Here is a 26,877-nt window from a genome sequence, read left to right as displayed (position 1 = left end):
TCTATTTTATCCTCGGTCGGTAATGCAGAATGCGATATTTTTTGACGTCGAGAAATCGATAACCGCAGGCGTGTGTACATGGCCGAGTCGGCTGGAGTCGGCTCTCAAACTCAGGTTATGAGTTGTGAGCCAAAGCGTTTTCGCACAATGTATTGATTTTCGATTTTGTTGTGACGTTGTTGTGACCGAACGATCGCAAAGAGCGTTTTGCGGAATCCCACTCGACGATCTCTCTAACACAAATGGCACGTAGATCGAGCGTTACAAATCTATAAAAGTGTCGTAACTGGTAACCTCTCTGCGACATGTACGAGATTGAATTCGAGAAGTTAATTTGTCCGCTTCGTATAATCCTTTAACAAGGCGACACGCGGCAGCATCGATAATTATTAGTGTGACACTAAGTAACAACAATAGCATTTATGTACATCGGAGCGTGCCGACTCGCAGCGGCGCTTCTCGTCTCGCTCCTCTCCGTCCTCCTCTCCAGAGATTTTGTTTGCGCGTACGAGGTGAGCGGAGAGGAAGGAGCGAGACGAGGAGAACGTTATGTTAAGGCTGGTTTATGCAAGGCCGTAACCGTTAAAAATTAACCAATTACAGTCAAATATTCTCTACACTTAATTAGTGATTGGACAATTTTTACCGATTCCGGCATAAGTTAACAGTTACGGCCTTGCGTAAAGCAGCCTTTTTACGCTTTTCGAAATTACTGCTAATCATCTCTGACTGACAATGTAAACGTTACTAGGCTTCGAACGATGGTATTGCGCCACCCACCGCTGTAACAGGATTTCCATCGGCAACGCCAAATATCGCATCTAGCTTTGTGCCACCCATCATGCCCGCGGCACCCTTCATCTCTCCTCCCAGTTTACCGCCAGGTCCTCCGGGCATAATGCAACCTCAGTTTTCCATACCTCCGCCAGGTTTTACTTTCCCTATCACCGCGGCGCCTCCTCAAGAGGCCGGAGTCATAGGTTAATATCCATCGCTGACTATCCCATGCTCCCCTGCAAGTCCGCGTTGCTCAAATTTTGTTTACGTTACAGCTGCGTCGCCGCAAATAACGGCACCGGGGATCCCGCCGCCTTCGCCTGCCAGCGGCGACGCCAGCACAGCGATGTCCGCATCCTCGTCGGAGAAGAAGACTGACTGGAGCGAACACAAAGCACCCGACGGCAGAACGTATTACTATAACACCGTGACGAAGCAGTCGTTGTGGGAGAAGCCGGACGAGCTGAAAACGCAGAGCGAATTGTTGCTGTCGCAGTGTCCTTGGAAAGAGTACAAGTCTGAGAACGCTAAGGTGTATTATCACAATGTGACCACCAAGGAGTCCAGGTGGACGATACCGCCGGAGTTGGAGGAGCTGAAGGCGCGAATTATAGCGGAGGAAGCTGCAGCGGTCGCTGCGGCGGCCGTGGCGAACGCGACGAATTCGTAAGTCGAGCGGGATGATCGGATTGTCTGCCTCTCATTATTTCAAAAGCCTCCCGTGTATTCATTGCGATCTCGCTGTGTCTTCAGCAACATGGTTTCTATGACCATGCAACACTTGTCGCCGAATGTCCCGACTATATCGCAGACCAGTACACCGGAGTCAGGTGGGAAGTCGGCTATCGAGCAGGCGATGGCCGCGACGCTGGCGGCAATTAATATTCCAACACCGCCCACGAAACCGGACGAGGATAGTAATTCCGCAATGGGCTCGGCCAATGACAGCCGCACCAGCACACCCGAGCCCAAGATGCAGTTCAAGGATAAGAAGGAAGCGGTCGAGGCGTTCAAGGAATTACTGAGGGAGAGGGACGTGCCATCGAACGCCACGTGGGAACAGGCGGTCAAGTTGATTCAGAATGATCCTAGGTACCCGCAGATGAAGAAGCTGAACGAACGTAAACAGGCCTTCCATTCGTACAAGACGCAGAAACTGAAGGAAGAGCGCGAGCAGGAGAGACTCAGGTAGGTATCGCCATTACTTTCATCGCGTTAAGTTTACGTACAGTTAAATTGAAATGGTAACGCAGCACACGCTCCTCGACAGATTGAAGAAGGCCAAGGAGGATTTAGAGCAATTCTTGTTAGACAACGACCGAATGATGAGCACGACCAAATATTACAAATGCGAGGAGATGTTTGGAGGTTTGGAGGTTTGGAGGGCGGTCGGGGATTCGGATCGCCGGGACATCTACGAGGATGTTATCTTCAATTTGGCGAAGCGCGAGAAAGAGGACGCGAAACAATTGAAGAAGAGAAATTCCAAAAGACTGGCTCAAGTTTTGGACACTATGACGGAAGTGACTTACAGGACGACGTGGCAGGAGGCGCAGGCATTGCTGCTGCAGCATCCCGCCTTCGCAGAAGACGCAGACTTGTTGGAGATGGACAAGGAGGATGCCTTGGTTGTGTTCGAGAACCACATCCGCCAATTGGAGAAGGACGAGGAGGAGGAAAAGGAGTGCGAGAAGAAACGTAGGAAACGACAGGAGAGGAAAAACAGGGATGGCTTCATAGTAGGTGTCGCAACTTGTTCCCGGTTTAATTATTAACTGTTTTGTACGATTTTGGTATCTAATTACATTAAATTGATTATTTTAATTCGCAGTTCTCCTGTATAATAAAAAACTATATGTTTCAGTATCTATTGGATGAACTTCACGAACAGGGCAAGCTCACGTCGATGTCGCTGTGGGTAGAATTGTACCCCATGCTATCCGCCGATCTTCGATTCTCGGCTATGCTCGGGCAGTCCGGCTCGACTCCGCTGGACCTTTTCAAATTCTATGTCGAGGACTTGAAGTCTCGATTCCACGACGAGAAGAAGATCATTCGCGAGATACTCAAGGACAAGAACTTCGAGGTGCAGGTCAACACGACTTTCGAGGAATTCGCCACGGTAGTGTGCGAGGACCGAAAGTCGGCGACTCTAGACGCAGGTAACGTTAAATTAACATACAATTTACTGCTGGAGAAGGCAGAGGCGCGCGAGAAGGAGCGCGTCAAAGAGGAGACGCGGAAATTCAAGAAGCTGGAGACTGGTTTCAAGAATTTGCTCAAGACATTGAATGTGGACTACCAAATGGCGTGGGAAGACGTGAGATCGAAGATCGAGGAGGAACAAGATTTCAAGGCGATCACCTTGGAGAGCGAAAGAATACGGATATTCAAGGAGTATCAGCACGAGCTTGAGGAGAGCTGCAGTCATCATCATATCAGAAGTAAGAAGAAAAAGACGAAAAAATTGAAGCGCAAATCACGATCGCGTTCGCACAGCGTGAGTATTGTCGAAAGCAGTCAACGTCCTCATCGTTTCCGATCGCGACAAGAGTAAAATTGATATTTTTTTCTTAGCAGGAGTCTGAAGGTAGCGAGAAAGGCTTAAGGAGAAAGCGACACAAGTCGCATTCGCCCAGTATCCCCAGTAAGTCTGACAGTTCCGAGTCGGAGACGAGAAAGTCCAAGAGGAAGAAGAGCAAGAAGAAGAGAGGTCGTAGCCATTCGGTACGTGAATGATTGATGATGTACAATGAAGTTCGTCGAGGGGAGTTTTCATATCTCACCACGTTGCTTCTGCTATTTTTTCACAGCGCTCGCACTCTGGTCTTCCGTCCTCCGAAGAGTGTTCCCCGGAGAGGAAGCGAAAAGAGGAGAAGCACAGAAGGCCCTCGGTCCACAGCGAAGGTTCCCCCACGGAAAACAACGACCATCACGAACTGTCCGAGGACGAGCTGGAGAAACAAAGGGCGCAACTGCTGCGCGAGCTGCAAATGCAACAAGAGGAGAACTGAAGACCTCGCCAAGTGCTGTCGCACTTGCGTGCAGTCTCGGTAGTGCAACATCTGAAATTATTACGAATTATTTATCTTTACTCTGACGACTGCCTCTCTATCTCAGAAGAAGGCTCCTCTTCACTACTTGGGTATCTTTGTTACTTCAAGAAACGAGGATGTATTAACAGATACGAATATACAATAAGTTCAATACTGACTCGTTCGATTTAAAAAAAAAAACGTAAATTGAAATATGCATATAGATGCGCGTACGCGCGACTCCTGCCGGTACATACAATGACATTTGTTTAAAAATGGACCACCTTACATAACGCATCTCGACCTTCCGCCATATAGGTGAGCATTTTTAAAAATGTATGTGCTTGTCTCTTTTTTTTCAACGACTCGCTCGCGCTATTTGTGATCAGGAGTAACGATGCGCGACGTATGTCTCGAAATATCCGTGACAAATTACTGAAAGACAATAGAGTCTCCCGTGACGGACCGTTGTTCCCTTGTAACTCACTTATCGTCGTTATCGAATTGCGTTTAACATGCAAATAGATGTATTGCAGAACGTATATATTTCCATCTACGCTGCACGGAGAGACTTTTACAATTTATCCTTAAAATATTGTATTCGTTGGACAACACGGTATTCAAAAGAATTCTCATAAAGTTCTTCAAGATGTTACGTTGTTCCACGATTACACGATTTTCCAGGTAAATTTTAAGAGAACAATCGCCGTGTGTACCAATAGAAGTTAAGGCGTGTTCCCGTCGCGTTTTGTCGTTAAATTCTAGTCGATTTTCCACCAGTTGTGTCGACAGCGACCGCAATTAGCCGAATTCAACAGAGTACAGCGCGTTTGGAAACTAAAGGCCAATTTCACAAACATCGGTTAACTGTCAACCACAATTTAGTCGACTTCGTTTTTCTATCTTTTTATCTAAGAAGAAACAGAGAATCAATTAATCTTCGGTTAGGAGTTAACCGATGTTTGTGAAACTGGCCCTAAGAGTTAATTACGAAAAGTCATTAGCGAGCGTTACCACGCGTAAAAGTCGAGGTCGCTTGTAATAAAATATACCAAACGTAGCTCATGCCAATAGCTTTAAGAAGGAAAACTTGTCATTCGTTTCGAGAATTAATTGTATTATATTTTAGTAATTGTCGTAGTACCGGTCTTTTTTTTCTGTTTCACTTCTACTTTGCACGCGCTTTGCTTTGACCGTTCAATCGCGAGGATCGAGTTTTAGAATTAAAGTTCAATTTCTTTAATCCTTCATTCTGTCCCGCCGTCGAGGAAGTTTCGCGCGCGACACTCGAAGCTTTTCTCTTGAATTTTGCGCAAACCTTTTTTTAGGCACAGAGATCGCACGCCCGCGTTGTAATACGTAACATACGCACGCCGACACATTTGGCATTTAAACGCGGCTGTTTGCAGCAGCATATATTGCGAGTCGGTAGGTATTATTAACAATTCAACACCAGGCGGTCTTGACGCCCGCGACGAGCTCGACGACGGAAGCTCTCTGAAAGGGGGAGAGGGAGGCTTCGATTCTATTTTCAAATTGAAAAATGGAATTGACATAAATCGCCCTCTGCGAGTCTGATCGCCGAGATAAGGTATCGGCTTTCAGGTTTCACGGCAAGATCGAACCCTCCGTCCTCTTTCGCCTCCCTGCCCTCGTCCTGCGCGACGCGCGCCATGTGGGAGAAACGCCCGCGGTCTGATCGACCGTCATTGATTTTGATTAGATTCGATCTAGCCGCGGGTGAGAAATAGTTTACGGCGTAAAAACTGACGTGCCCGATAACTTGGGTGGTATTTAAGTATTATTTCGCTGCTATTTACGCCTTTAATGGACGAAGCACTTGGACAAGGATTCGATAAGTGGAAAAAAAAACCGTGTTCGTTCTTCGACAGCGCGATAATGTTTTTCCGTATTTAAAGAAAAAGAGAATTGCACGAGGTACGGCTGGCGAGCGGGGAGACAAACGCGGAAGTGAAGTTGACGTGACGTGAAAATTAAAATTAAGTGAATAAAATAAACATTAAATCAAGTTAAACATTAAATTAATAAAATCAAATTAAAAATTGTTGCACAGAGACGTAAAGGGTTAACGATCTCCTTCTACTTTTTGTCTTGACGTTTAGACCTGATCGACGATCGCAGGTCGAATAATGATACAACAATAAGCGGCAGTTAATTTTTATTGACGAAGAGAGACGCGCCGGAGCTCGGCCTCGGGGCCTCCCCTTCCCCCACTCCCCCTCACCCCCCTGCCCCGCCGCTCCGGACGATCGTACGGCCCTGGGCGCTCTCGCGAGAGGTGGGGAACCCCCGGTGTAGCGCGGCTCGTCCGACGGCGCGGTGTTCGCTTCGGGCCGTGTGTTCCGTCGCAGTTTCGGCAATTCGGCGCACCGGACGCGCCGAGGAGGAGAAAGGAGGATCCGACCGTCGTTCCGGCGGGACCTGTCAGTCGCGAGAAGGGCACCTCGTTCGCCCTTCGGGTTGTCGTGAGTTACGAAGGGCGCGCGCCGACGTCATCCCTCTTTCTCTCTCTCTCTCCCCCCCTCCCGCCGCCTCCTGCCGTCTCTTTTCCTCTTGCGCGTTTTCTCTCTCTTCCTCTCTCCCGCCACCCGTCCCCGTCGCACCGCCGGAAGATGTTGGGCCTGGTTTGCCGTCAGGCGAATTTGCTGGCGAGTACCCAAAAGTGAGTAAGACCCCGGCGCCGTCCTTAGAGCCCGGTGCTCTCACACGGCCGACGAATATCGATCGCACCGCGAAACGCGAAATCGCGCGCGCGTCCCCCCTCGGATAACCCAACTGCGGGGCCGCTGCTTCCTCTCGTCGACGGGGAAGGAGGTTGCATCGATCGTCGACGTGGGTAGCCGTCGAGACGGAGGAATCCGACGACGTAGCTGCCGTCAATCTCGCGGCGGCGACGGCGACGGCGACGACGTGCGCGCGCGGACCCGGAGCGTATTTTACGCTCGCGCGCGGGGCTCGCCCGCCGCGGACGCGCGTCACCACGTAATTTTGGCGCGACCTCGAGCGAGACTTGGGTTCATTTCGCGAGCGGTCTCTCTCGGGTTACACCTGCGGCGAGATACCGCGTCGACGTCGACAGGACGTCGTTAGTCTCTCGCTGCTTGAATATTGAAAGGAAGATAAAGAGAGATTACGGATAGCGCGTGCGTTACGGAGCCTCGGCTCTGCCGGCTGAGTTAATCGGGGGTTTAGTCCGAGTCGTCTTTGAGGCCTGGTTTCACCAAACGTTGCTTCAATTCACGTTTGTCTCTTTCTAGAGTAACAGCTGGAAAGAGACAAAGAGCGAGTCAAGCTAAGCTTACAGTTGAACCAGCGTCGCTTAACTTTGATCTTATTGTTGGTTTCATTCATGTTTGTCTCTTTCTAGAGTAACAGCTGGACAGAGACCAAGAACGGATTAAGCTAAGCTCGAAGTTAAGCGACGTCGGTGAAACCGGGTCTAACGTCCTTTCGTTACTACCGGGACATACGCGAGTCCGGCTTGCGAAATTTAAAAGGATATTCAGCGTGCGTTCCATTGCTGAAAAAGCATCGACAGAAAATTGAAAAAGAACCAACGAAAGAAAGGGTCGAGCTCGCTCGATCAACCCGTCTTTTTCTCCCGAGCGAAATGTTGGCGGTACGCTAGGTCGGCCGTGCCAGAAGATTCGGGCGTAATATCGCGGCAGATTGGCGTCAACTGTGCCCACATTAGGCTCGCGTTCTGCCAGAGGAATCGTCAGCGGAAACCGAGCGTGATCTGTCATCCCGTAACGTGGCGGCACTTACGTTCTCGTTTCTGCCGGCGTAGATTGGCTTTCCAATCTCGGGGCCCCTCGGCGAAAATTTTTCCCAGAACTTTCGTACGAGTTGACACACTTTGCGGAAATACTGAGAACGTCCGTTTATTTGCTTAGAATTTTTCGCGCGTGAATGTAAATGTTTGAAATTATAGAATGAGAAATTTCGAAACATTTCAGAATTCATAGATGAAAAGGTCTAGAGAAGATATAAACTGTCTCGGTACTGCCGAAAAGTGTTCCAATTTGTATGAAAAATTAGAAAATTTGTGCAAAAAAATACAATTATTGAAAACAATTCTTAAAAATTCTGAAGAAAAAAACTTTTCGCCAGGGTCCATTTTACCCTTTTCCAGTTGTAAGAATTCGAAAAGTAAGTTGAACCGAGATTAAAGCTAATCGGCATTGTTAGAAACGGGCGTCGAGTGGAGCACTGAAACGCGGCAAGATTCCACTCGCGGCTTCCGCAGTCAGTCTGTCGCTACCAGATTCTGTATTTCCGCTGGCGCTCCGCCAAACGTACGCTCTGTAGAACACCTTGCAAAATCTGCTCCGAGATCTCGTCAATCGTGCTCGTCAAAGGCGATCCTAGATTTGAAGGAGAGAGGCGATGATTGGCCGTCTTTTTTTTTTGCTCGTTTCGTGCCTCCTTCGGTCACGTCGGAGCGACCTCGCAAGATCGCTACTTTCTAGTCTGCGATTTCTCTGCCCCTCCTCTCCGTCTCTCCCGTGATTCGGATAGAGAACACTGAGGTCCATATTCCGAGTCCTCTTTTTTTTCTTGTCTATCTAGAAAAATCTGCATAGCGCGGAAACATATGCACAAAGAATCTAATCGGGCCACAAATATATGCATATGCTTATGCACTTGTGAAAGTTTGTCAGGATAGACCTTGTCTACAAAAGCGCCCGTAAAAGATCCTTTCAACCAATAAGAATCGTTCTAAATCAATTTTAGTTGCGCTCTTAGCGATAGAAGAGGATTCAGAACATGGACCCGAGACAAAATTGGCTCCGCGGAGGATCTTCTGCTTTTTAAAAATATACTTTGTGTATTTCCAGGGACACTTTTCTGTCCCACGTTTCTGCGAAACGTGTCGCTTGTCAGACGTAAGAATGCGCTCTCTGACAGCTGACGGTCGACCAGCGGCAATTACGGCGGGCTATATTTTGCCTCCCTATTTACACATGTATACATGTATTATCTTGAGGACACTCGAGAATACCTCAGCGCGCGTTGTTCCACCTTCTAACTCGAATGCGCTGGCTCTCGCGAGACAGATTACGCGGCGACAATTAATCACGATGCTCGCGGCAGCATTGATCGTCACGTGAGCACTGAAATACAACTATACTTGGAAGAGGCACTGTCATGTGACGCCAATGAATGGAAAACCTGCCTGACGCACCGATGCAGACTAACTTTGGTCGCGGTTTAACTTTCTTTCCATCTTTCTCTAGATCTAACGTCAGTTTCTACCAACGCAGATTAACTTTAATCTCGGTTAAATTACTTCTTACCTTTTTCTAATTTCTAAAACCATAAAGAGACGTGAAGTAAGTTACACCGAGATCAAAGTTAATCTGCATTGATAGAAAAATGGGCATTAGTGTGATATTACTATTTAAAAAAGGGGGTAAAAAAGACGCCAAGTATGTTATCCAATCAAGAATTATATAATCTAATTATTTGGATAGATTTTGTTAGAAAAAAACATTTTTATCTTCTCTACAAAAGTAATGGTATCATCAAATTGCGCCAACTAAAATGGATATTTATACAAGCTAAATTACTGAACTAGAATACTTTATTATTTTTTATATTAAATTGTTGTATCTAAACATTCGAGCATAAGATTTTACCGGAAAAAAATAAGGAAATAATATTAATTAGACAAATTTTTAGAAATGGGCTGTGAAAGTAATTAGAAATCAAAGTTACGTACGATGAAAAGAAGCTATGTCTTGGAGCGAATTCGATTCTTGCAGTAGTGTGCACCGAGTGCGCACTAAGGCTTGTTTATAGTCAATTCGTATATTTAACTTCGTCTTAAATACACGTTCAAAGAGTATTTAGCAAAAAAATTATTCGTATAAATGCTATACAGATCATTTTACCGGCTAAGAAATGTTTCAAGAGATATTTAAGACGAACTCTAAATATAAGAAGTGACTGTAAACAAGCTGTTGGCCCGTATTTTGAACCCTCTTTTATCAATGGCGCCTCTAAAAGTGGCTAATAAGTCTTTTGATTGGCTATTTTTAGAGGCACTTTCATCCTCAGGCCTTACAATTAGCGTGCACTCACTGTACGCTAGTGCAAGCAACCGAATTCGCTGTTGGACACTATTTGGAACGGATGTTATTCTAAAAGCGATACTTTACCGCCGCGAATCGTTTTACTGCCCAATTTGTCATAATTATCTGCGCATACCGATAACACCGTGCTAATTAGGGTCAAGCGGAGAGAAGGCGTTACGTAATCGTCATCGTGGCACACGCTCTTCCACGTGTCCACGCGGATTGCGTAGACGTCCCTTCGTCGTGTTACGTCAATTTGACTCATTAATCCATTTATGATAATTATTAGGTGACAATTATGACCGTACGACGTGCGCAACACGACTCGTAAAAAGAGAGCTGTAGGATAAAAAAAAGCATAAAAGAGCCTCGTCCCGAAAAAAATTCCCTCGATTTTCGCTATCGAAATTTCTGAACAATTAAATGTACTGTCGCTCGTGCGACATCGATCAGCAAACAGGAGGCTCGTTGCGGAATTCCAGTGCATATTTAACGACGGATAAGACTGTTAACTCGAGACTTCACCACAAGTGGCCGTAAATATTTGAAGTGTTTTTAGACTTGGGTAAATATTTGAAGATGATATCGCGAACAAGACTTAAGAGGACTCTCCTTAGATAAATCCTTATCTGACGCATCTACTCAAGTGTGTACAGCTCTTTCGCGCTTTGACGTTGTTCGTTGTTCGACAGAGTCGGCACCAGATACCTGGGATCGATAGTTCCGACGTCGAGTCCGCCGGACTTTCCGTTGGAAAATGAGCCCGTTCTCAGCTATAACAAGGGCAGCCCGGAAAGAGCGGAGCTGGAGAAGGTCCTGGATAAGATGAGCGGCGAGTGCGAGGAAGTGCCGTTGGTTATCGGCGACGAGGAGATCAAGACCGATCTGTGCAGATATCAAGTTATGGTACGTTTCTACTCTAATAGTCGTTGATATACAAGTGTTGATATACTCTCCTTTCCATGCCCGTTTACCACCAATGCAGATTAACTTTAGTCTTGGTTTAAATTACTTTTTATCTTGTTCTTATTTTTAAAACTAAAAGAAGATCTAAAGTAAGTTAAACCGAGATTGAAGTCAATCTGCATTGGTAGAAACGGGCATCAGCGGTCTAGTTTCCACTCAAGTCTTCAATCCGATCCTATTTCGGTGCGGATCGAATTTAATTACTGTTGCCACTGGAAGCGGAGGAGAAGCGAGCGCAGTCAGTCACGTTTCCATCGAGACCTAAATTTGGTTCTGCATCGCGCTAGGATCGGTTCGAAGACTTGGGGGGTGGCAACTGGCCCAGTGTTACTCGGAGAAGAGCAGCTGTTATGCGCGACACACACCCGTCTTTCACCCTTGTTTATCGCGCAAGACAATTGCGTATTTCTTTCCAGCCGCACAATCACAAGGAGAAGGTCGCCAAGTATTATTGGGCGACACCGGAGCTCGTGAGGAAGGCAATCGACGTCGCGGTGAAGGCGCAACGAGAATGGGAGAGGTGGCCGATCGAGAAACGGCTCGAGATGTGGTTGAGGATAGCGGATCTGATGGCTGGCAAGTACAGGCAACGCCTTAACGCCGCCACCATGCTCGGCCAGAGCAAGACCGTGATCCAGGCGGAGATCGATAGCGCGGCGGAGCTGATCGACTTTTTCAAGATGCACGCGTATTTCGTCAAGGAGAGCCTCAAGTACCAGCCGATCTCGCCGAATCAGCAGACCCGCAACTCGATGAGGTATCGCGGCATGGACGGTTTCGTCGCGGCGGTGTCGCCCTTCAACTTCACCGCCATCGGCGGTAATCTCAGCTACACGCCGGCACTGATGGTTTGTAATTTGCAAACCATACTGACAGCCCTTTGATCGAGACTCGCGCGAGTAAAAAAAAAGGTAACGCGCTAATAATAACACGCACGTGTCGACGTGCATGCCGCGATTGCAGGGTAACGCCGTGCTCTGGAAGCCGTCCGACACCGCGTTACTATCCAACTGGTGGATCTTTAAGATATGCAGAGAGGCCGGGGTGCCGCCCGGCGTGGTGAATTTCATTCCCTGCGAGGGGCCCGTGTTTGGCGATACCATCACGTCCTCGCCTCACTTCTCCGGGCTCAACTTCACCGGCTCGGTGCCGACGTTTAACCGCCTGTGGGCCCAGGTCGGGCAGAATCTCTCCAAGTACAAGAACTACCCGAAATTAATCGGCGAGTGCGGCGGCAAGAATTATCACTTCGTTCACCCGAGTGCCGACGTGGAGACGGTCGTTTATGGGACGATAAGGAGCGCGTTCGAGTTCAACGGACAGAAGTGCTCCGCTTGCAGTAGAATGTACGTGCCGGAGTCTCTGTGGGGCAAGGTGGGTTTAGCGACAACGCCTTGCTATTGGATCCCTCGGGGGGTGCGCATTCATGTCGTCACTTTCAACTGTTCGTTCCAGGTGAAAGACGGCCTCTTAGCCCTTCGTCAAAAACTCACAGTCGGTGACGTTCGGGACTTCACCGTATTCACCGGCGCCGTTATAGACGCCGTCGCGTTCAAACGGATCTCCGGTTACATCGAGTACGCGAAGAAATCGCCCAAGATGGAAATTCTCGGCGGTGGCGGCTACGACGATTCGTACGTTCTATCGCGAGTTGTCACTAGCGCGGCAATTAATCTCGATCTTTCATTCTGAGATAGAAATCTCTTTCCAGACGCGGGTACTTCATCGAGCCGACAATAGTACAATCCAAAGATCCGAAGGAGAAACTCATGACGGAAGAGATATTCGGCCCGGTACTAACGATATACGTTTACAAGGATTCCGAGCTGGACGAGACGGTGAAGCTGGTGGAGACGTCCACGCCTTACGCTTTAACAGGCGCGATATTCGCGCAAGATGAGTAAGTGAGATTAAGTTGGTCTGAAAATTTTTATGTTCAGTGATACTGTAACAATGATAAAGTAAGATATTTTCTCATGCATACGCGTGCTATTGCAGAAAGTGGGCGAGGAAGGCACTCGAGGATTTTAAGTATACTGCCGGTAATTTTTACGTCAATGACAAATCCACCGGATCGGTGGTCGGCCAACAGCCGTTCGGCGGCAGTCGAATGTCCGGTACAAATGACAAAGCCGGCGGTCCTCACTACGCTCTTCGCTGGGCGTCTCCGCAGGCTATTAAGGAGACCTTCGCACCCATACGGGAATATGATTATCCGTACATGAGAGCCTAAACGTGGGCCGCTCGTTGTTAATTCGGCGTGATTAATCCAATAATTTCGATTGCCCGACAGTCGTGCGTCACAAACCGAGATACGCTTATATTTACGATATCTGATCGGGAAAGAAATTGGGACAATATACGGCGGCGTTACTAAGCCATGCTGCTTTAACTCGAACAAGAAATCGTCGTTCAGTCCACCACCAAAATGAGGTATTACGGAAACACATAGGAAATTAATGGACTTGTAAGAATATCACTCTTAAATTAAGCTCCAGCGTACTCAGGATCGACAGGAAAAAGCTCGAAATTTCAATTGTAGAAACGAACGCGATAAAATAAACGAATAAGACATTTTTTTTTAAGATAAAAACTTCACCCGATTAAGATTCTTGTCCCACGGTATAATGTTCTTAATTCGCTCCCTGATCACGTAATTAGATGGAATTATTTAGAGAATATATAATTTAACGGAACAACAAAAAGTATTGTATACCGTGTGATAAGGTTCTATAATGCCGAGTTAATTCAACGTGCAGAGATTGAGGAAAGAGATTTCGCGTAGGAGTCTCTCGGTAGACAGCATAGTAAGTTCGCGGGCGCAAATTTGCGATGCACACAATAGAGACACGACTAGATTCCTAGATGAATCCAAACGCTAAAGGGAGGAAGGTCGAGCTCGCAGCAAGTGCACCCTTATCGCCTTCGAATGTTCCGTTGACATCGCCTCGCGACGAATAGGGGATCCTCCCGTGATCGATCCTGTTAGCCACAGACGTTGCTGTCGTGAGCCGTCAGACACGCTGTCTCGATTACTCGCCGCCAGTACATTACCAAAGTATTATCCGATGTGCATTTCGGAGACGTGTGATCTCATCACCGTGTGCCCGATGTATCCTCTCTCCCTCTCTCAGTACAATAACACTTTTATAACTCAGGTATCGCATCAGGCCGATCGTGGAGGAAACGCGAGCGGAGCGACGCGTTTCTCGCGGTGCGCGACCGCGAGAAAGGGGTGTCCTCAGTCTCATCGAGTCACATCCGCGATAGCAAATAACGTTCACCGCGCCATTGTCAACAAGTGTCCTCAATGTCGACGGAGTAGAGTTAAACATTGTTAATGTAATCAATAAAGCTTCAGCTTGGACCCCGTTTTCAGGTGCGATATTACGTTGTGAATGATGGATTTCTTTTCTTTTTTTTTTTTACTACTAGGGAGATTGTAATGGGTAACGCAGTTTCGGTGACTCGCAGTTCCTTTCTAATGTGTACTTTGTAAGATTGTATATGCGGGAGACGCGAACCTCTGTAATAATTGAGGTGTCAAATATTTATACATATACCCAGATCTTTGATCATCGATCGTCCTATAATATTGTTGATAATGTGACTGAGACGGGATGTTTCGAGAGTCGATAGGCGATCGCCGAGGATGTAATAATTGACAATATGTTATATATTGTGGCAAGTGTTACAGCGTTATTTAAGTGTACGATAGCAATAAAGCAAACATAAATCGATGTCGTCTTTGCGTATGAATGTCGCCTCGTATTTTGCCGACGTGAGACGCTTTTTGAAATAACGGATGTGACGTCAGAGGCGCCTGCCCGAGGGTTTCCAATTGGCTGCGTTCAGCTGAGAACACTGTTGAGCGTTTTGTGCCGATTCGAGTGCACTTTTAAATCTGCGTTGTGATCGTGCATCACGATTGTGAAAATGGCAACGCTGATGTCCATTTCTACCGATGCAGATCAACTTTGATCTCGGTTTAAGGGGGCATATACCTTTCTCGGCTTTAAAAAAATCGATTTTTCATTACATATTTCGAAAGAACGTTTCAGGAATGTAAATCCAAAACCGTCCGACGGGCCGTTTCGGAGCAACGCGCAGATAGTAGCATCGGACCCTTTTACAACTGATCCTTTCATTGTGATTCAAATAAAACTTGGTCTTTATGTAGTAAGGTACGTAATTCTTTTACCAGACGGCACTTAAATAGTATCTAGAGGAATTTTTGGGCTATATACTCAGTTGGTTAGCGTCTGTTGTGTTGTACGAGTAACATTAGCTGCTTTCCTTTTACACTCAAGTGATACTGAATCACTCAGTTATGTGAGTATTTTATACTCGGATATGACGTCATTAATGCGAGTCTATTAAACTCACTAAAGCATACGGCCTTGATCGTGTGCAAAAACTCAGTTAAATCTGGTTGAATCTCACTTCTTAAAGCCTAATCTACAATTAATGTGCTCTCTGCGTCTAGAAACATTCTATTTTGTAGCTAATGTATACGTTTACAAAATCTATATGCAAGTTGGTAAGTTGTATATTATACATTGTATAATCGTACATTGTTGACAAATTTGTTGAGCGTTTTGATCTGTTTATATAAAATAGAATGTTTCTAGACGCAGAAAGCACATTGTAGATTAGACTTTAGAATCAAAAGGAACATGCATTCAACTGAGTTATGACGTCACAGGTGAGATTTATGTTTTCATGTAAAAGGAAAGCAACTACTGTCAAATTCGACATCGTTTCGACGAATCATTTCTCACTGGGAAAGAACAAGGATTTTAAGAAAAGGTTTTATCGAAAAAAAGATTCTACCGAAATGCTCAAGCGGATGCCGTTCTTCGGTCAACACACTCCGACTCTGCTCCCGAGCAGAGTCGAAAAGTGTCGATTGAGTTTGAATTAAATTCTAAATGGAAGGCGACATGCGTCAATTTGTGTAAAAAGTGTCGACTGTGTTTTCGAAGGCTGATGTTACATTTGTCGTACGACAAAAATTTTTCAAGCGTGTTGATTGGCTACTGAAAAGAAAATTTCTGGATACTCGAGAATTTTACTAGTCCGCAGCCAATCAACACGCCTGGGAACGTCAAGCCTGGTTTACACCGATCATTTGATACGCGTATCAATTAGCGTATTTCAGCCGATCAGCCAATGATTAAATCCATTTACTAGTTTTTTTACTATTTAATACGTGATCAAACAATCGGTGTAAACTAAGTTGTTGATGAGCGGACACGTCTCGCCGTAAATCTAATGACTTTAGTTGTCACTACGTAGACGTCAACTCTAGTGTTTAAATGAACGCAGGTGACGTTGCCCAGACACAGCCATTTTGCTGCGATTGTACGCACGACTAGTTGGCTACGTGAGTATATTTCTGAAAATTTATAATTATCCGTGCTACGATAAGATATTTTTTATTCTATACCACGTTTGTCGGTCAACTTTTTCTAGCAGATATTAAAGAGGTATCTCCGCGTGGAGTATTTCCATTGCGACTCGAGGTGCATTGTTAAGCGCCACGTGCTGGCTCGTTAGGTTAAGTTAGCCACCCCCCGAGTACTAAAGTTTCAAATATGTTTCAGGCTGCGTCCCGATATTTACTGCCAGTACTGAAAATTTATAGTTTACGTCACGTGTACTATACAGTTTCAGTACTGACAGTTAATATCGGAACGCAGCCTCAGTCTTTAATATTAAAGAATAACTCAAACTTATGTCCCCTAATTCTAATTCTATTTAATTTCTTAAGCGCAATTTCCTCCGCGCTTTTGGACTATGTAGTTAATGTTTGCAAAGCAGTTGGTCACCGTTGTGACTTTCGACGAACCTTGTGCAAAAAGAATTATTTCAGAATATAAATTACGTTTGATAGAGAAAGAGAGAGAGAGAGAGAGAGAAAATCAATATATACTTTACTTAACAGAATGGCGGACGCTGCTCCAGCCGCACGTGGTGGTTTTCGCGGAGGTTTTGGCTCTCGTGGCGCGGGAGGCGATCGTGGCGGCCTGAGAGGCCTGAGGGGCCGAGGAGGACGTGGAGGTAGAGGCAGAGGACGCGGCCGTGGACGCGGCAAGGAAGACAGCAAGGAATGGGTTCCGGTCACCAAGCTGGGTCGCTTGGTCAGAGACGGCAAGATCCAATCTCTCGAGCACATCTATCTATTCTCCTTACCCATCAAGGAGTTTGAGATCATCGACAAGTTTCTCGGGCCGGATCTCAAGGACGAGGTCTTGAAGATTATGCCCGTACAGAAGCAGACGAGGGCAGGTCAGCGCACGCGTTTCAAGGTAACCATCAGTCTCCCTTGATTTACAATCGATTAAAATATCTGACCAGGAGAAGAAACGCAAGGATCTCACGACAGTCAAGCGACACTAATGACTGTATTCATAGTCGGATCTTACATTTAAGATCACCTTTAGATACTCCGTAGCCAATAAAATGTCCCATACAGCATCTATAGATAAATCCAAGAATTGCGACGAGAGCAATGGATTTCAAGTGAGGGATCTTTTGCAGGCTTTCGTCGCCATTGGTGACAGCAACGGGCACATTGGACTGGGAGTCAAGTGCTCCAAGGAAGTAGCCACCGCTATTCGCGGCGCCATCGTCCTGGCGAAGCTCTCGGTTGTGCCCGTTCGGCGCGGTTACTGGGGCAACAAGATTGGCAAGCCGCACACGGTGCCGTGCAAGGTGACCGGCAAATGCGGCTCGGTGCAAGTGCGTCTCATACCGGCGCCCAGGGGCACCGGCATCGTGTCCGCCCCGGTTCCCAAGAAGCTGCTCCAGATGGCTGGTATCGAGGACTGCTACACCTCGGCCAGGGGCTCCACCTGCACGCTCGGCAACTTCGCCAAGGCCACGTACGCCGCGATCGCCAAGACGTACGCGTATCTGACGCCTGACCTGTGGAAGGAACAGGCTGTGACTAAGACGCCGTACCAGGAGTTCGCCGAGTATCTGTCCAAGACTCACAAGGGAGGCGCGAGGGCGGCCGAAGTTGTCTAAATAAACGTCACGAAAGTTCTTTGAGACGCCAACTCTGTCTTCTTACGATTCCTCGATTCCCCGTTATGTTGTTTATCAATTTCAGACGCATTTTATTTTTATCCCTGTGTTCGTGAGGTATTGGAACATTTTGGACTGCCCCTGCAGAGATGCTCGAGCATCTTCGCGCGTTTGACTTAACTGGAGTCTGAAGCTATTCCGAGAGTCAAGAATTTAGTTGTCTACGGCCACCGATCTGCTGTCTTAAGCAACCAACGCCTTTCATGGTATCCCATGAGCGTCCAGTTGGGCGCATTCCGACTTCCATGAATTTAGTAGTTTCTTATGAAAAAGTTAAATATTTTTTATCTCCTCTGATCCAATTTCTTTCTTCCACATGTCGAACGACGGAAAATCAACAACATATTGTATTCTAATCGGGATTCTTTGAAATCCTTCAAAATCTACACTGAAAAAGAAGTCTGATAGATTCAACCAGTCGTCTGTTAGAAAATGAACGAATCAGAATTCCTTAGGATTTACCATGAAAGATATTTCATAACCAGAAGTTTGCTAGACTTCACTACAAATTCGGTAAATCCTAAAGGGAATTCTGATTCTAACAGACGACTGGGTTGAATCTATCAGATTTTTCTTTCAGTGTATCCTTTGAAATCTATAGTTCACGAAGACTCGACTAGATTAAGCAATCTCGACCGAAATATAAATTTACCGATCGGCTTAATCTTGCGCGAACGAGAATATATCTCTTCTCTCTACAGATTTTGAAATTTGACCGTCCTCGCAATTTTAAAATCTGGTACATCACGCGAGAGAGAGAGAGAGAGAGAGAGTGCCGATGACGTCACCGAGCGTCCACCTCCACGCAGTAATGGCGGCCAGCGCACCCACAGTACCCACACAGGCGCGTACTGGCATACGTGGGATAATCAAATAATGTAGCTCGACGTACGCGCAATCTTTCCCCGCGGTGTCCTTATTCATCCAGAAGTGTTCTCGCTCGCGAGGATCCGCGCGGCGGAGAGAGGAGGCGCGCTCCGCGGGTACCACTATGTCCCCCGCGCCGCACCGTCCCGCCGCAGTCCGGATTCGCCGTGCTCGCGCCACCGTTCCCGACGGCCCGTGTCCACGTAAACCGCGCGACGTCAACGCGTTGGGGCTCTGACTTCGCTCGGCGTTTTATCGCGCGCTTATCACCGTCGACCGACCGACCGACCGCCGCTTCCGGCAGCCGCGCGCCAGGATGTTCAAGAAATTCAAGGACAAGCTCGCGGAGGAGATGAAGCAGTCGCCCGCGAGGCTGCAGGCGAGCGTGCAGCAGCTTGCGCAGGTCGCGACCCTCTCCTCTCCCCCCTCGTCGCGCGATTCCGCGAAAGCGAACGATTTTCAATCGGCCCCTTCTTTTCTTGTTGTTATTGTTGTTGCTTGCAGGCGGTGGTGTCGCCGGCCCTGTCCAACAGCTCCATTCAGGAGGTGTCGGCGTCGAATGACAATTTCAGCCTGACGGAGGATGGAGACGGTAAGCGTGCCCCAGCGATCGAGTCTGTTGTCGGAACGCGCGGGGTGAGTCGTCAGGAAGAGGGATACTGTGAGGAATGACACGGAGGTCTTGCGGTGCGTTCCGTTTCATCAATGGTGCATCATTTGTGGCTGCTTTCCTTTTAGGGAACGCACTTGACAAAATTTTGACACACAAATCGACACATGTCCCAAACAACATGCATTGCTAAGACCCGGTCTACAGTGAGTTGTTAGTCAGAAGTCAGGACATGTATGTACGTCGGTCCTTTTTCTCCCACCCAGAAGCGAAAAGGATCAACATGTAGTTCCGACTTCTGACTAACGACGAACAACTCATTGTAGACGGGTCTTAAAGGCAATTTTAAGACGTCTTTAAGGCGTCCTTTAGATATGTACTATGTCTAAAAGACGTCTTAAAGACATGAGTGCTGTGTGGGTTTAGAATTTAATTCAGGAAGACTCAATTGACCCTTTTCGACCGAAGGCATCCGCTCCGAGTATGTCGATAGAATCTTTTGTTCGACAGAACCTTTACTTAAAATCTTGTCCTTTAAATCTTTGCTATTTCGCAGTGGCAAACTGTGTTGACTTGTGTCGATTGGTGTTTCCTAAAAGGAAAGCAGCCTATTTAACATATGGCGAATAACGCCAGTTTCCACCAATGTAGTTTAACTTTAATCTCGGTTCAACTTCATATCTTTTTCTAGTTTTGCGAATCAGGCCCGGTTTCACCAACGTTGTTTAACTTTAAGCCTAGCTTAATTCGTTCTTTGACTCTTTCCAACTGTTACTTTAGAAAGAGACAAACATGAATTAAAGTTAAGCGACGTTTGGTGAAACCGGGCCTTAGAAAAAGGTAGGAAGTAATTTAAACCGGGACTAAAGTTGATCTGCATCGGCAGAAACGGGCAGGGATAAATGATGTGCGTCATACGTGAAGCGGGACGCACTCTCAGAAAGACGTACGGATAAGCGCTCCATTCTGGCGACGCATCCTGCGTACGATACTGTTGTAAATGACACCGCACGTACTGTCCCGTGGGTACTGCATGGAATATATTGGCGACTGTATACGGTTTTCTGTCTCGCAGAGACACCAAAGAACACTCCGGCCAAGCACAGCTTCCAAAATGTCGACCTGATGTCGCCGTCGCCGAACCGCGCGGAGATCTCGAGAAGATCCTCGGTGAGCAGCGTCACCAGCGACGCGTCCTCGTTGTTTCCGATGTACGAGAGTCCCCCGAACTTGTACCATTTGCAGGTGCGTCACTGCGAGCGCCAATCGACGAACAGTACTCGCGACTCTCTCTCCGACAACGTGCTGACAGTTTTGCTCTTTTGTTCTTTTCGTAGTCGGACATGGATCAGTCGGCCAGCGAGGTGGACGATAATATCAGTCCTCATCTCGACAGAGTTACCAAGGATCAGCTGTACTCCGCCTATCGAAAGGTGCAGACCAAGTACCACAAGTATCGCGGTAGATACACGGATCTGGCCACGCACTATCGCGAGCTGGACAGAGTGAAGACCAGACTGGAGTCCGTGCTGGTTGAAACGCAGGACAAGGTGCTAAGAAGAATAACCGACCTAAAGGAGCAATGTCAACTGGAGCAACAGGCGAAGGCGCACTTGGAGGACGTGCTGAGGAACGACATAGAAGAGAAGGATCACATTATAAATACGTTAAATACGAAGATAAAATTGTTGCAGGCGAGCGGACCAACGTTAGAGAATTCAATATCGGAAGATACCCAGCAAAGGGAGAGTCCCAAGGCGAACCTCATCGATTTGACGAACGAGCCGGCTAACGACGAGAATAACGCGCTGTCGGTGGAAAATACCCAGTTAAAGGACAAGCTGAAGAAGCTGGAGAGCCTCGTCTTGAAGTACAAGGAGTCCTTGAAGCGCAACAAGGAGAAATTTACGGAGGTGATGAAGGAGAAGAACACCTTGGAAAGCGATCATGAGGCGCTGAAGAGTCTCACTGCCGAGACGATAAGCGCGACGGAGGGCGAGTTGAGTGCGGCGCGTGTCGAAATTGAAAAGCTGACCGAACAAGTAGATACCCTGCACAAACGCGAGGAGGAATCGGCGATTTCATTAGCCGAGAACAAACTATCCGTGCACAGGGAGCTCGAGGAGAAAGAGGAGCAAATCAAGCGACTGCGAGTCGACCTGAAGCACGTGACAGAAGATAGAGACAGTTTAAATGAGGCAGTGGCGAGATACAAGACCGAATTGAATGAATTCAAATCCCCGCACGTTGATTCAAGTACAGCTGCGGATAAAGGCGCGACGGCGCACGACACATCGAAAGAGAAGACCGAAGTGGCGAGATCTGCGCGACAGGCGGCGATGAAACGTCACGAGAAAGTCGATCACAGCGAAGGAGAGAGGACGGACGAGAATACACCGGACGAGGTAACGCTCCGTTTAAGGGAAAAGGAAGCAGAGTTGCAGGAATTGCAGCATAAATTGGACGAGATGGAGAAACGTAGTGTAGAACGTAGACACGACAGAGAAACATTACAGAGCGAATTGCAAGCCTGTAAGATCATGCATTCGGACGTGAAGACGGAGTACGACGCGTACAGGATTGTCGCGGAGGAAAACCGGAAAGACGCTGACTCGACGATCGAGAAGCTCCAAGCGACGGTGCAAAGCGTCGACAAGGAATTAGAGAACATGAGACGCGCGTTAATCGACAGGGATCAGGTGTGCGAGAATTACAATAAAAAGATGCAGCAGTACGCGGCCAAGCTCGAGAAGGTGAAGTATAAATTGATCGATCAGGAGGCAGAGATCAAATCTCTGAACGATAAACTGGAGGAGCTTTCTGGGGTGCAGGGAGAATTGGAGAGTAAAAAGACCGAGTTAAGCGCGGTACAAAGCGAGCTCGAGCTTTGCAGGTTCAGAATCGACGACCTTACAAATAAGACCCAGGCAGACAGTTCAGTCATAAGTTTATTGAAGAAAGAGAGGAGCGATATGGTGAATCGTCTCATTTACTATAACGATTGTATGCGGCGTTTAAAGCAGGACTGCGTGGACGTTAAAGCTGTCGTTGCGAACGAGCTCTCGAAGCAAAAGGCCGAAGTGTCGAACGTGAACGCGACTCTCGCCGTATCTTTTGCAAAGCTCGAAGAAGAGAACGTGACACTGAAGTCCGAGGTGGACGAACTGCGTTTGAAGACCAAGGACTTGGAACAGCTTGCGTTGAACGAGACGGAGCTGCAGTCGGAACTGGCGCAGGTTGCGAGTCACAAATTCGCACTAGAAGCGGAATTGAGAAAGAGCGACGAGCGGTTGAAAGAGATGACGCTGAAAGGCAACCAGTACGACGAGCTTAATGCGACTAACAACAAATTAATAGCCGAGATCGATAATCTCAATTTTAACATTCACGATTTGGAAGCGGCGTCGCACCAATTGACGCAGTCGCAGCAGGAAGTCAAGGCGCTGCGAGACCGACTGAGGACGTTGGAGAATCTCGAGTCTGCGAATCACGCGTTGTCCGTTGAGATTGATGACTTGAGGGAGAAGCACGCGCAGGCCAGTCGTGCTTTTGAGGAAGTAGACGGATTGAGCGCCAAGTTACGCGAGGCGACCGAGGTCATTAGCTCGTTAAAATCCGCGAGCAACGGTCACGATGCGCTGCGGGAGGAGCTGCACGTCGCGAGGTCAGAAATCGCTCGCCTAAAGGACGATCTGGCTGAGAAAGGGAATGAGATAAAGACCCGCGACGAGAAGCTAGCGAGCGAGGAGGAGCACGTCGCGCACTTGAAATCCACATGCGACAGTCACATACAGACGATCGAGGAACACGTGAGGAAGTACCTGAACTTGGAGGCGGAGTATCAGGGAACGAGGGAGAGTCACGCGAAGGAGATTGCCGAATTGATGGAGAACAACAAAGTGCTGCAGGAAACGGTAAACCTGAAACTCGTGCAACTGAAGAAGATGAAGACCATTAAAGAGCGGCAAGGTAAAACGATCGAGGAGGTGAGAGCCGAGCTTGACGAGTCGAAGACCCGGCAGGCAGAATTGTCCAGCGCGTTGGAGTCCTTCGAGAAGCAGCAGGAGACGCTGAAATTGGAAAATTCTCAGCTGGCGACGATCACCCTGGAGAACAAAGGTCTGAAAGACAAGCATAACGATCTCGTGAGCCGTAATCGGGAGATGTGCGAGAACGAAGAGGCTCTGAAGCGGAAAATCGCAGATTACGAGAAAGAGATCGAAGAGCTACGGAGAACAGTCAAGGATTACGTGGAGTCGTACAAGTCTCAACTGAACAGTCAGAGCGAGGAGGTGGAACGCTTGAGAAATGAATTAACGGTCGTTAACGCGCAGCTCGAACGTAAGGATGCGGAATGGAATTCGCTGAACGAGAGACTGGCGACGAGCGAGAGAGAATCGCAGGAGATTAAAGGGAAGCTCGGCGAGCGGGATACCGAGTTAAAGAGTAAAACTTCCGAGTTGGATACAGCTTTGACCAACGGCAGCGTCATGAAGGGGGAGAACGAGCGGCTTTGCGCGGAGCTAAAGTCGCTGAGGGACGAAGTGGAGAGAATCAAAGATACGGAGGATAAGAATGCGGAGTTGAAATCGGAGCTTAGCGATCTGATTCAAAAGAATTCCGACGCGGCGGAGGCGGCGCGTTCGGAAAATAACGCGCTGATCGCCGAGCGGAAAGCTCTGAAGGACAGGATCGCCGAGTTGGAAAGCGCGAGCTCCAGTAGCGCCGAGTTGCAGACCCATGTAAATAATTTACAATCCAAGGTGTCTAGTTTGGAGACCCTACGGGCGGAAAACGATAGATTACAGTCGGAGATCGACGTTTTGCAGTCCGCGAAGAATTCGTCGACGGAGCTGGGCGCCTTGAAAGACTTGTTGACGGGCTCTCAAGACGCGGAGATAAAGTTGCTGGAGGACAAAATATCCAACATGTCGCAGGAAATCGGGAATTTGAGGCGGTTCTCCTTCGAGGTCGACGAGAGAAGAAAGGACGCGGACACGCTGAGAAATTCGCTCGCGCTGTCGGAAGAGAAGGTCGCTGGCCTGCAGTCGGAGATTAATTCTCTCGTTCGGACGAACGATGCGTTGCGAAGGGAACTGGAAGCGGTCCGCGACGACGGAGACGCGAAGCTCGACAGCGACAAGTTACGCGAGGAGAACAAGAGATTAGAGGCGCAGCTCGACGAGACGTTGATAACATTCCAAGCGAAAGAGACGCAGATGCAGTTGGCTAACAACGAGCTGAGGTCGCAAACCAGTCAATTGAGGGAACAGTTGAAGACCAACGAGGAGGAACAAGGAATGAGGCTGAAGCAGCTGGTCAAAGAGTTCCAAGCTCAGTTGCATGACAAGGAAGAGGAACTCCAAGCCGCGTTGGAGAAACGTTTTGGTAAGCTGCTGATTTTATCTGAAAAAATAACATTGTTGTAATAAGACTAAAAGATTTTGAAAAACGCTCTGATGTATAATCAATATCTAATTGTAGATCGCCAACACAACTATGAATCGAATCTTGTGCAGCAGTACAAGGAACACTTGAAAGATTGTCAAATAGAGCTGTCAGAGAGGTCAGAGCAGCTCGAGAACCTCGTCCTGGAGAAAAAAGATGAGGTGGCAGAGAAAGGAAAGGACATTGCTCGTTTGATGGAAACGATCGCGCAGATTAAGAAGGAACACGCTGACGAGACAAAAGAATTGGAGAAAAAGTGGAAGGCCATAGTGCAGCAGAAAATCGACAACCTGCAAGTTAAGCACGAGGAAGAATTGAACGAACTGACAAAAGAGTGGCAGAGTGAACGAAAGGTAAGTTTCCACAATCCGAAGATATAATTTCATTTTGCACCGTATATTCCCTTAAATTTATTTGGTTTTTAGACTTGATGTATTTTTAATGATTATTCGTGCACGTTTTGCATTTTTTAAATTTAATTTTTTAATTTGCGTTCATATTTTTCGCATTATTTTCAGCTTGATGCACAAACTGACGCAGCTTCCGAGGTAAAGCTCTTTTTCATTTTTTTCCCCTTGTCTCGAGCGTTTAAAGCCACTACGCTTTTCCTCTGTGCATACACTTTTACACCGCTCAGTTGCTTGATAGAACAATTAAGAGAACGTCGAGAGTAAACTGAAAATTTCACGCAGGAATTAGAGAGCACTTCACGCGTGGCGATGGCCGCGATACAAACGAGCACTGGATCGATTCACACCCTGCAGCAGACCCTGACCTCTCAAAGGCGGGAACTCGCGGAACTTCGGAAGCTCGTGAACCTGCGACACGACACACTTGAGGACTCGACGGAGATCGAGTACCTTAGGAACATCCTGTTCGAATACATGATGGGGCGGGAGACGATGGTGCTCGCCAGGGTAATCGCCGCTGTCGTCAAATTCGATCAGGAGCAAACTGCGAAGATACTTAAGAAGGAAGAGGATAAGCTAACTCTGGTGAGCGCGGCTGTGCAAAGCGATGTCTTACATAGCGTAGTACGCGCGTGTCTTAACGTCCACGTTACGGGTCTCTTTTTCAGTTCGGCTCGCTTGGTCTCACGTAGTCCGAGATGTGACCACTTTTCTGTATAGAGGAATTCTAGAGAACAGCTGGACGCGTTTTTCTGCCCGAGTACTCTATGCTTCTACAGGCCGCTTACGCGAGCTGAATCTTCGTATACATACAAGAGAAGAGGAGAATTTGTACAAACTAGCTGCGAAATGTAATATTTACAGATTTTTATAAATATTAATTTAACAGAATGTTATCGTAATGTGATAAGGCTTACATAACATAGAAATATAGATAATGTATATAAAGTATGTTCTTACCTGTGATTGTCGTCGCGTGAAAGCTGACCACGTGCTGAACACGCGTATGTATCTTCTCTGATGAAGCGCTTTTTACGTTGAAAGTATGACAATATCTTGGTAAGCACAACTCTATGGATTAATACGCGTACATAGTACATGTAGAGGAAAGTTCCCTATTATGAGATAGGATCCTGATATGGGATAGCAGGGTTGTTCTGTTAAATTAACCGACGTCATCAGTTGATTCCACCATGAATTATCGCCCTTGGAGCGAGATCTGTTTAGTGGAAAATTCACAGTTAGATTGTATAATCGTTGCGAAAAGAGATTTGTGATTGAATGTGGGTGTCGAAAATCTATCTCATAGTAGAGGACTTTCCTCTATGTTGTAATTAATACTATACATATATATATTCCTAACGAATACTGTTTTCCAAATGGTTTATTACAGATATCGCATCTTATCACCAACAATCAGTATCACAAATTAGAAATATATGTACGTTAATCGTATGTTAAACGATCTCCGATATATTTGCGCTCGCGAGGCGTTTCGTTCCGTTTTCCGAGTGCCCCGAGGGGTAAACCGCTGACCAAGATTATATACACCAATGCCTACTAATGCTCGG

The 26,877-nt window shown here is 47.2% G+C and overlaps 4 protein-coding genes across 5 annotated transcripts; all 4 read left to right on the top strand.

The window, feature by feature from the left end:
* Positions 1-44: 44 nt before the first annotated feature.
* LOC105566514 (pre-mRNA-processing factor 40 homolog A) lies at positions 45-3,990 on the top strand. Its single transcript, XM_012020580.1, has 8 exons — positions 45-245; positions 752-980; positions 1,053-1,443; positions 1,531-1,965; positions 2,048-2,516; positions 2,642-3,277; positions 3,358-3,504; positions 3,591-3,990. Exons 1-8 carry the CDS (start codon positions 243-245, stop codon positions 3,789-3,791), a joined length of 2,511 nt encoding a protein of 836 aa, XP_011875970.1. The 5' UTR covers positions 45-242; the 3' UTR covers positions 3,792-3,990.
* Positions 3,991-6,132: 2,142 nt separating this feature from the next.
* On the top strand, positions 6,133-15,058 carry LOC105566512 (delta-1-pyrroline-5-carboxylate dehydrogenase, mitochondrial). The gene is made up of 7 exons (XM_012020579.1): positions 6,133-6,495; positions 10,606-10,819; positions 11,296-11,727; positions 11,843-12,253; positions 12,335-12,513; positions 12,591-12,779; positions 12,878-15,058. The coding sequence occupies exons 1-7, from the start codon at positions 6,446-6,448 to the stop codon at positions 13,110-13,112; spliced, it is 1,710 nt and encodes a 569-aa protein (XP_011875969.1). The 5' UTR covers positions 6,133-6,445; the 3' UTR covers positions 13,113-15,058.
* Positions 15,059-16,168: 1,110 nt separating this feature from the next.
* LOC105566511 (40S ribosomal protein S2) lies at positions 16,169-17,943 on the top strand. The gene is made up of 3 exons (XM_012020578.1): positions 16,169-16,265; positions 16,827-17,190; positions 17,423-17,943. Exons 2-3 carry the CDS (start codon positions 16,828-16,830, stop codon positions 17,909-17,911), a joined length of 852 nt encoding a protein of 283 aa, XP_011875968.1. The 5' UTR covers positions 16,169-16,265; position 16,827; the 3' UTR covers positions 17,912-17,943.
* An 802-nt stretch (positions 17,944-18,745) lies between these two features.
* Positions 18,746-26,375, top strand: LOC105566510 (golgin subfamily A member 4-like). Of its 2 annotated transcripts, XM_012020576.1 has the most exons (8): positions 18,763-19,241; positions 19,343-19,430; positions 20,524-20,693; positions 20,786-24,836; positions 24,933-25,249; positions 25,415-25,444; positions 25,589-25,891; positions 25,975-26,375. In XM_012020576.1, exons 1-8 carry the CDS (start codon positions 19,155-19,157, stop codon positions 25,996-25,998), a joined length of 5,070 nt encoding a protein of 1,689 aa, XP_011875966.1. In that variant the 5' UTR covers positions 18,763-19,154; the 3' UTR covers positions 25,999-26,375. The 2 variants fall into 2 exon arrangements, with proteins under 2 accessions (XP_011875967.1, XP_011875966.1); XM_012020577.1 differs by lacking the exon at positions 25,415-25,444 and having other exon boundaries at positions 18,746-19,241.
* Positions 26,376-26,877: the final 502 nt, after the last annotated feature.

This window comes from Vollenhovia emeryi, unplaced genomic scaffold (assembly GCF_000949405.1).
Source record: "Vollenhovia emeryi isolate VEMERY1.0 unplaced genomic scaffold, V.emery_V1.0 DF939144.1, whole genome shotgun sequence".
Lineage (NCBI taxonomy): Eukaryota > Metazoa > Arthropoda > Insecta > Hymenoptera > Formicidae > Vollenhovia > Vollenhovia emeryi.
The sequence above is the reverse complement of the archived record's forward strand: the minus strand, read 5'-3'. Positions and strand labels throughout refer to the sequence as shown.